The sequence below is a fragment of the Miscanthus floridulus genome, chromosome 19 (assembly GCF_019320115.1).
Source record: "Miscanthus floridulus cultivar M001 chromosome 19, ASM1932011v1, whole genome shotgun sequence".
In the NCBI taxonomy this organism is placed as follows: Eukaryota; Viridiplantae; Streptophyta; class Magnoliopsida; order Poales; family Poaceae; genus Miscanthus; species Miscanthus floridulus.
The window spans coordinates 31,615,419-31,624,851 of NC_089598.1; the positions used below are offsets into that span (position 1 = coordinate 31,615,419).

Consider the following 9,433-nt stretch of genomic DNA (forward strand, 5'->3'; position numbering starts at 1 on the left):
ATTTCTCGTTCTTCTTTCGTACAAGGACAGGGTTGGCTAACCACTCTGGGTGGTATACTTCTTTGATGAATCTGGCCACCGAGAGCTTTGCTATCTCCTCGCCGATGGCCCTGCGTTTCCCCTCGTCGAAGCGGCGCAGGCATTGCTTCACCGGCTTGGAGCCCGGGCAGATCTTCAAGGTATGCTCGGTGACTTCCCTCGGAATGCCTGGCATATCCGAGGGTTTCCACGCAAAGATGTCTTTGTTGCCGCGGAGGAAGTCGACGAGCGCGCTTTCCTATTTAGAGGAAAGCGTGGTACCAATGCGTACCGTTTTGCTCTCGGAGTTGTTAGGATCTGTGAGGACCCCCTTAGAGCCTTCCACTAGCTCGAAGGACCCGACCGACTTCTTAGTGTCAGGCGCTTCTTCGGTGACCTCCTCCCTAAGGGCGACGAGCTCTCCGGAGGCGACGATTGCTACGATGTGACCGCAGCACTTGACCTCGCACTCATAGGCATGCTAGAAGGAGGTGCGGACGGTGATGACCCCACTAGGGCTCGAGAGTTTTAGCTTGAGGTATGTATAGTTGGGGACGGCCATGAACTTCGCGTAGCATGGTAGTCCTAGGATGGCGTGGAAGGTTTCGGGGAACCCAACCACCTCGAAGGTGAGGGGTTTTGTCCTACAATTGAACTGATCCCCGAAGGTAACAGGTAGATCGATCTGCCCAAGTGGCATGGCTTGCTTTCCGGGCATGATGCCGTGGAAAGGTGCTCGGGTTGGGTGAAGGCATGTCCGGTCGACGCCCATCTCGTCGATCGTCTTGGCGTACATGATGTTGAGGCCGTTGCCTCCATCCATCAGTACTTTGGTGAGCCGCTTCGGGCCGATGATCGGGTCAACCACAAGCGGATATCTCTCCGGATGGTTGGTCTGATCGAAGGTTATGACGGACTCTGACCACCGGAGGAAGGGAGGTGTGGCGGTTTGGCCATGTAGACCTCGTGGTGCATGACTTTCTGACGACGTTTGGAGTCATAGGCTGCTGATCCTCCAAAGATCATAAGGCAGTCATGCGGTGTCGAAAAGTCGTGGTCCTTCTCCTTGGCGTTATCCGTGGTGGGGGCAGGGTCCTTTCCGTGCTCCCCTTTGTTGGAGCCTCCAGACAAGAACCACCGCATGAGGCTGCAGTCCTTGAGCAGATGCTTAACCGAGAAGGCATGGTTCGAGCACGGCCCCTCAAGTAATTTTTCAAAGTGGTTCGCAGTGCCCTCTGTGGGCTTTCGACCACCCTTGCGGTCAGCAGCGGCCATGAGCGAGTCCTTGTGCCATTGCTTCTTGTTCTTCCTTTTGGTAGAACGATTGGAGGCGCCTTCACCAGCACCCTTGTCCCGCCTTGCCTTGCCATCGAGATGATCGAAGATCGCTCTGACCACCTCTTCTCTTGAGGCATGGCTGGTGGCGATGTCCAAGAGTTCCTTGGTGGTTCGTGGGCCCTTACATCCTAGCTTATGAACCAAAGACTTGCAGGTAGTCCTGGACAGGAAAGCTCCTATAACATCGGCATCGGCGACATTAGGTAGCTCGTTGCATTGTCGGGAGAAGTGCCGGATGTACCCACGGAGGGTTTCACCAGCCTTCTACCGACAGTTTTTGAGGTCCCATGGGTTCCTAGGGCACTTGTATGTGCCCTAGAAGTTTCCCACAAAGATCTCCTTTAGGTCCGCCCAACTCTGGATTCTATTGGATGACAGGTGTTCCAACCATGCTCGTGCCGAATCGACTAAGAACGGTGGAAGGTTGTGGATAATGAAGTCATCATTATCCGCACCATCGACTTGGCAGGCAAGTTGATAGTCTTCGAGCCATAGTCCGGGGTTTATTTCCCCAGAGTACTTTGGAATGTTGGTTGGTGGCCGGTACCTTGGTGGGAAGGCAGCGTTGAGGATGTGCCAGGCGAAGGCCTGAGGGCCCGGTAGACCAGGGCTCGAACTCCGGTCCTCACCGCTGTCGTAGCGTCCACCGTGATGAGGATGATTGCCGTGGTGGGCTCCCTCTCTTGGATCATCGTGGGTACGACTGCGAGCATCGAGAGTGTTGCGTGCGTCGCGGTTACAGCTGAGACGCTGATGCACCAGGACCGCGGTGCGCTGCCTGCTGCCCAGTGGTGACTGGTGGACCGACGCGTCCCTACCAGGACGCCCGGAGGACGTGTGTTGGCTGGCGTCGAGCTCGCGTCGCTGAGACAACAAGCTCTCTGCCTGCTGCGCCGTCGCACGCTCGAGCAGCGTGCGAATCTCATGGTGGGCCCAATGATCCTCAAGCGTTGCGGCCTCTAGAAGGCCATGGAGCAAGGCGGTTGCGGCGGCGATGTTCTGGCTTGCCCGAGCAAAGCGAGGAAGGGCTTCATCGTCGACGATGATCCTCCGATTTACATCGCGGGCCATGGCACGTGCGCGCCCACCGTCTCCGCGGCGTTTGATCTCTCGATCGAGCTCCGCGCATTCCTGCACAAGCTGGAGTCATGCTTCCTCAATCTCCCGCTATCGGCCTTTCAGCTGCTCCACCCCCATGTGAGGTGGGGCTGCTGTCTCCCCTTTAGTTTTGTCGCCGAGGTTGCCCGTCAAGGTAGCCTCCTCCGCGGGACGCTTTCAACGTGTCCCTCGGGGGTACCCATCATGAAGCATTTCTAGGAGAGGTGATGGCTCCCTCTGCTGGAGTTAGAGCCAGAGGATGACCCCGACTCCTCTGCGAGGAGGTTGTGGAGAGATGCCGTGACATGTTCGATCATCCCCACATACTCGTTGTTTGTGGGCGGCAGGACCATGCGTCGTGCCACAAGGTGGCTAACGATCGCCGCAGCGTTGCGGAGACTGAACGGAAGCGCTGTCGGGGTGCTTCGTATTTGGTGTTCTGGAGAGAGGGATCCTCCTTCAGCAAACTACGTTGTGTCGTTGGCGTCGGAAAGGGTGAGGCAGTGCTGGTCCTCCCTAGACTGCTGGGGTCCTAGGGAGACACCGAGCTGGCGCTCAAGCCTCTCGTAGTTGAGGCCAATGGAGGAGAGAGATTGGATGGCGGCATGAGCCAATGCCAACTCTCCTCCCACCGTGATGATGAAGTCTAGGTTCCCGAAGCGCACGTGTGCGCCTGGGACCCTGCTGATTCTATGGCTAGCCATACGTGGCCTGATGTTAATGTCAGAACGCGCAAAGGTCCCCTACCTAGCGCGCCAACTGTCGGTGTTTTGAGTAAACACCAACTAGTAAATTTGTATTGCGCGTTAGGCCCGGATGGTGTGCTAAAAGACACACGGTTTATACTGGTTCAGGCAGAATATCCCTACGTCCAGTTTGCTGCTACTGCTCATGTTATTAGCACTGAAAGGTTCGTAGTAGGGTGTACAAACGGTTGAGAGAGAGACATGTCCCAAGTCTCTGATGAAAAAGTCAAGCGAGTACTGAGAGCTCGGTTGCTGCTCAGCTGTGTGCTATGTGGTGCGTGGCGTGTAGGATTGATCCATCCCCTTAGTGGGGTGTCCTGCCCTCCCTTTTATAGATCAAGGGGAAGCAATGATTACATACAAGAGAAAGAGGAAAAACTAGAGGCAGAGAAGGTCCTTCGAAGGTGCCGGGTCTTCCTTCTCCTTTGAGCATGTCCTGCTTACAAGACAGACGGTGCCAGTGATGGAACGTTCGCTGATCCTGATAGGGCCGTGCTATAGCTTCGTTCAGCAAGTGGTCACGTCCCATCCTACTCCGACGGATGGTGTGGCGCGCTAGGGTGCTGAGCCGCGACCCTACGGGGAGCAGATGACGTAGAGGCCCCATGTTCGTTACTGTAGATGACATGAGTTCCTTTCTGTACCATAGTGGTTGTCGTATGTTTTTGTCAGGATTCGTGTCCGAGGGCAAATGTCGACGCCCATAACACTGTAGGACAAATATCGATGCCCACAACACTGTTTGGACTCTGACATGCCTGGAAAGACTTAAAGCGCCTGTCTGGTCATATCCTGATGGTACCTCCCTGTAGACGGGTAGGGTATGGCCCTCGATATTGCAGTTGACTTGAGTGCCCCGCCTTATCTGCACGCGTACTTATGAAGGAGTAGCTCATAGACGTCGAGTGAGGCGGAGCCAGCCCTAGACGTCGGGCAAGGCGGAGCCCAGCCCTCGGACGTCGGGCGGGGCGGAGTCTACCCGGGACGTCGAGCGAGGCGGAGCCCAGCCCTCAGACATCGGGAGAGGCGGAGCCTGCCCTAGACGTCGGGGGAGGCGGAGCCCAGCCCTTGGACGTCGGGTGAGGTGAAGTTTGCCCGGGACGTCGGGCGAGGCGGAGCCTGTCCTGGACGTCGGGCGAGGCGGAACCTAGCCCTCGGTCGTCGGGCGTCAGGCGAGGCGGAACCTAGCCCTCGGACGTCGGGCGAGGCGGAGCCCAGCCCTCGGAAGTCAGGCGAGGCGGAGCCTGCCCTGGACGTCGGGCGAGGCGGTCCTAGCCCTCGGACGTCGGGCGAGGCGAAGCTTGCCCCCAGACGTCGGGTGAGGCGGAGCCTGCCCTCAGACGTCAGGTGAAGCGGAGTCCAGCCCTTTGGGGTCGGGCGAGGCGGAGCCAATCTTCAGTCGTTTGGGCAAGAAGTGTAGCTGCGTTCTTGTCTGTTCGGAACCATTAACGTTTAACGGTTATTAACTTCTCCTCTTTGGATACCCCAGTATTCGGTCCCCAACACACATGTTAAAGCGGACCCATCTGTTGCAAGCTGCTGGGCCCGCCTGCATGCGCGCGGACGTGGAGGGGGGCGCGAGCGGCAGCGTGGGAAACCGTGCGGGTGCAGATCGAGACAGAGGACGTGAGACACGAAGCAATACAGAACATGGAGCAGGCACGAGACACGGAGCAGTGTGGGATCTCACGTGAAGCAGACGTGCGGCCTGGGAATCCAGACGTGTGGCCGTGTGGGCGCTGATCTTTCCCTTTGCTCTACGGTTTCCTAATTCCTACTGGGCTTCTGGGTGCGCTATGGACGTTGAGCCGTTGATTACTTTTTTAGTCTCTGTCTATCTAATAATTTGGTCAGACCGATAATATGGGCTCTGTCCAATATCCTCCAGTGGGGCAGGGCCCGAAGGAGCCCAGACACCGCCCGCTTCTAGAACCCACCGTATTCGATTTCGATGGAATGGAAGCGAACCGGATCGCACTTGCCCGTTGTAATTGCAGCGCCGCGTGCCGCGTGCGAGCTGCGACTTTGCTGCAACAAGGAACTGAAACGGGTTGACCCCCCACCACACCACTAGTCGCCAATCCCACGCACGCTCTGCGACGCGCAACCCCATTTCCCCACTCCCCCGCTTCCGTTTCCTCGGACCCCACCACCGCCCCCACATCCCTCAGATGCAGCCGCCACCCGCCGAGATGCACCCCGCCGTCGACGCCGCCGCCTCCGCCTCCACCGCGCCGGCCGACACCACCGCCAGCGCCGCCGTCCCCGCATCCGATCCATCCCCGCCCCCGCCGGCGCCGGCGGCTGAGAAGGTCGATCCGCCGCCCCCGCCGGCCCCGCCGCCCGCGCCGGCTCCCAAGACGGTCACCTGGAGCGAGAAGCTCACGTCCGACTCGCCGACGCACGTGCATGCCGCCGCCGCCGCCGCGGAGTCCAGCCAGTACATGTCCCACGGGCCCGCATCCTCCTCGTCTAAGGGTAAAAAAACCCCGCTAGCTCGACGCCTCGCACCTAGCTTTGCGGCTGTATTGCTCTTTTACCTGGAGTAGATTCCTTTTTTTTTTCTGATTTTACTGTGTATTGGCCCATTATCAGGCGCCGTGGAGGCGATGAGGGAGACGCTGTCGAGGTGGGGGAAGTCTTGTGGGGAGACCACCAAGATGGTCGAGAGCCTCAGCCGCGACACGTGGCAACACTGTAAGATCTCAGCAGTCAGCACCCCTGCTAAGTGATAGTAGGGTCTTTCCCTTTCCTTCTAAGAGTCCAATGTGTTCGTTTCTTTGCGTGATTCATTCCTTGAGCTGCACGGATTGGTAGGATGCACTAGCTTTCTAAGGATCAAAGGAAAGAATCGCCACATATAAAGTTGCAAATGTAAAGTGAAAGCTGTGCTAGACACCTTTTGAGAATTATGGTGGGGATTGTAGAGCTGGGGAAGCAGGATATTTGAACCTTTGGCCCAACAAAAGAAGCATACAGGAACATTTTGGTGTAGCTTTACGTATGCTTTATGCCTTGTTGGCTAAGTATCTTCATAAGTTTACTTTCTTTTAAAACAATTCTTTAAGCCCTGTTACCCAAGAACTTGTAATTCTACTGATGATCTTGTTGATCTGTCTTAGACATTCATTAGTCACAGCATATTATCTGGCATGTAGTGTGCTGAATCATTTGTGGGGAGACAAGAAACTTATTTTTCATCTTCAGTTCAATTGATTCACGTGCTTCTCTCCTAACTTAATTGGATGGTGTCTCTACAGACTGAATGTTCACAAGTGCATGTGTAAACTTGTCTCTGCTTGCACACCAAATCCCTTACAGGAATAAACACAAACTTCTTTGGACAGATCTTACAGCAGTAAGATTTGCCATTACCTTTTAGGTATCAATTGATTAGGGCTTTTGGCTAAATACCTATTTTCATAGAACTTGTGATGGCCAAGTTTCTTGCAGTTGACCGGTTAGAACGTTGAACTCTGGTTGTCGTTGGAACTCCCATCCAACCCAAGTTTGAAGCACGACACCTCTTAAGACAAAGCCAGGCTGGAGTCCCCCACGTTGTGCTGTACTTCAATGGGACTTTCATGATCAAACTTCAAATCATTGAAAAACTGAGTATAGTTGTAGATCATAGCCTGTGATATAGATCTTCCAAGAATTTGGCTATTGTTCCAAGTAAATGTCCTCACTGGTGTGTGTAGGTACTGTAGCCATCTACCTTATTTACTCCAAATCAGTAAAATTGTCAATATGAAGTGACATTTGGCTGATAATTGATAGCCAACCCACAAGATCCTCTATTAACTTTCAAATCTAATTGAAGACGTGGGAAATAAACTTAATATCTTCCGTCTATTAACATGGTTTCCCCTTCGCCTGACAATATGCCATTTTCCTTAACAGTCAAAACTGGACCTAGTTTTACTGAAGCTGCTATGGGACGCCTAGCACAAGGGACTAAAGTTTTAGCAGAAGGAGGCTATGAAAAAATATTTAAGCAGACCTTCGAAGTTCTTCCAGATGAGCAGCTGAAAATATGCTATGCGTGCTATCTCTCAACATCAGCAGGTCCTGTCATGGGAGTCTTATATATTTCTACAGTGAAGATTGCTTTCTGCAGTGACAATCCTCTGTCATACAAAGCTGGAAATAAAACTGAATGGAGTTACTACAAGGTAAGGGTTACTCCCTTCTTAGCATCTAGTTATCACTATTGAAATCAATCTTCCTTTTGCACATCAGTTTACCATATTTTTGACTGGTTTGATTTCTATAATTCATCATTGTTAGTTTCCTGTAGATTTAAAAATTTAGCTTACTACGTGAGAATAGGTAAACTTATTTTTTAGCAATCACTGGTGAAAATGACATTGGATTTGAGGATGAGAATAGTGATGCTCTTCAGTTCCATTCCATATATAAATTATAAACAAAAAAGGAGATAACTGCAGTCTGGTTAGTTTGCAAGCCTTACACATTTGGGATAAATTTTAGATTGAATCATAAAAGAAGTGCACTGGTAACTACAAGTTGATTCTATGCTCACAAAGTCACAAGGCTTATGTTACCATTTCTCTACCGAAGACATGTTCGAACTCTAACAATGGTGCTTTCCCTGTCCTGGGATGAAACTAGGTTGAATGCTGAAGCACTAATTGTCACTTAAGAAGATGCATGTTAATGTCACACCTAACTTGGATCTTTTGTCAGCTTGATCCATTTTAATGTTCAATTATCAGTAGGACTTAACAGATGACTGTGTTCAATAAAAATGTTTTCTTTACTTTCCAAAAACAGGTGGTCATTCCTCTTCACCAGCTAAGAGCAGCTAATCCTTCAGTAAGCAAAGTAAATCCTGCCGAGAAGTACATTCAGGTCGTTTCCGTTGAAGGCCATGAATTCTGGTTCATGGGTTTTCTAATGTACGACAAGGCTGCAGCCAGTCTTCAAGAAGCCTTGGCTAGTGCTCGTGAGTTGCAACCGTAAAGACACCGAGTTTTCTGGTTGCATTAGTTTCCACATCTCGAGTTCAGGCTGGGTCGCTGGGATTCCTTAGCTTCTGAGTGTCTCCTGTTTCAGATCCTTTTAGCTGAAGCTTTTGACACGGTACACTCACTAGCTTGCATACGTGTCAGAAATGTCTGATATTCATGTCAATGTTGTAATCATGAGATATATATGGAAAAACACTGCCGCTGTCCATTTTGAATCCATGCCAAACATTTAAATGTGACAGAACTAATGTGGGAACTTGATTATCAAGGGCCTAGAAAAGATGGAGGGAACTGGAGGTCAAAGGAAAACAAACGGTTGTTGATGTGTTACTTTTTTGTCGAGTGACAGGGAACCAGGATTTTAAATGTTTCCCTGCATTCAAGTCATTATATTTATATGGAAGCTTCGGTGACGGTGAGGCGTGAGCCGCTTGTAGCCATGACCGTTGTCGCCAACGCTGGTATCATGGTTAAAGGTTAATGGATTGCATTAAAGGTTAATGGAAGCTTCGGTGACGGTGAGGCGTGAGAACTTTTATTGGCTGACATTCATACTCTCCTCCCGTCGCTTGTTCGGTCCTGGTTTTTGACGTAGCCATACGAGGAGAAAGCAAGAGGGACGGAGGATGTACTACAACTTTACATTAGGAGTCCAGGCTCAAAAAGAGGGACGGAGGATGTGAAAGTGGGGAGGATGTGAAAGTGGTTAGATGACAAGGGATCAGATACGACGTAATGAATTCAATGCCATTGAGTGGCGTGAGGTGGAGCAAGAGACATGAGGTCGTGTGATATTTATCGGACGATGGGGCAAGCCTGTAAAGAGTATGGAGAAGAAGGGAACAGATGAGTCTACATACAAGCATAGTCATGTAAAACCATTGAGGCTCATAATTAGATGTTTTAAGGGCTATAATATTGAGTTTTATAGTTGAAGAAATTATATAGTCAGGACGATCTGTTAGGATTTAGAAGGTTATGTAGACATTTTTTTCACTATTTGCTGACTCACTATCATGCCAGTCGCACATGTAATATGTCGTGTTAGAGAAATCACGTTTAAAACCGTCTTAGGGGGTTATTTAGATGGTCTTCAATACTTCACTAGTTTTATAAGTGAAGGGATAAAATAGAAAACCGCAATAGTTAGGGTGGTTAAATAGACCTTTTTCAAATTATTATGTGGACGTGGTGCATCAAATAAAAGAAATTTACAAGTGAACTTTGATTCAAACTTAT

The 9,433-nt window shown here is 51.3% G+C and overlaps 2 protein-coding genes across 2 annotated transcripts; one reads left to right on the forward strand and one right to left on the reverse strand.

The window, feature by feature from the left end:
- Nucleotides 1-499: 499 nt before the first annotated feature.
- Nucleotides 500-841, reverse strand: LOC136525829 (uncharacterized). The gene has a single exon (XM_066518686.1). It carries the CDS (start codon nucleotides 839-841, stop codon nucleotides 500-502), a length of 342 nt encoding a protein of 113 aa, XP_066374783.1.
- A 4,383-nt stretch (nucleotides 842-5,224) lies between these two features.
- Nucleotides 5,225-8,402, forward strand: LOC136527501 (GEM-like protein 1). The gene is made up of 4 exons (XM_066520258.1): nucleotides 5,225-5,678; nucleotides 5,796-5,897; nucleotides 7,104-7,375; nucleotides 7,998-8,402. Exons 1-4 carry the CDS (start codon nucleotides 5,372-5,374, stop codon nucleotides 8,184-8,186), a joined length of 870 nt encoding a protein of 289 aa, XP_066376355.1. The 5' UTR covers nucleotides 5,225-5,371; the 3' UTR covers nucleotides 8,187-8,402.
- Nucleotides 8,403-9,433: the final 1,031 nt, after the last annotated feature.

Coding starts and splice junctions, on each gene's coding strand:
- LOC136525829 (XM_066518686.1), bottom strand. CDS start 841: ATGGATGGAGGCAACGGCCTCAACATCATGTACGCCAAGACGATCGAC.
- LOC136527501 (XM_066520258.1), top strand. CDS start 5,372: ATGCAGCCGCCACCCGCCGAGATGCACCCCGCCGTCGACGCCGCCGCC. Junction 5,898..7,103: donor CCGCGACACGTGGCAACACT/GTAAGATCTCAG, acceptor TTTCCTTAACAG/TCAAAACTGGACCTAGTTTT. Junction 7,376..7,997: donor CTGAATGGAGTTACTACAAG/GTAAGGGTTACT, acceptor TTCCAAAAACAG/GTGGTCATTCCTCTTCACCA.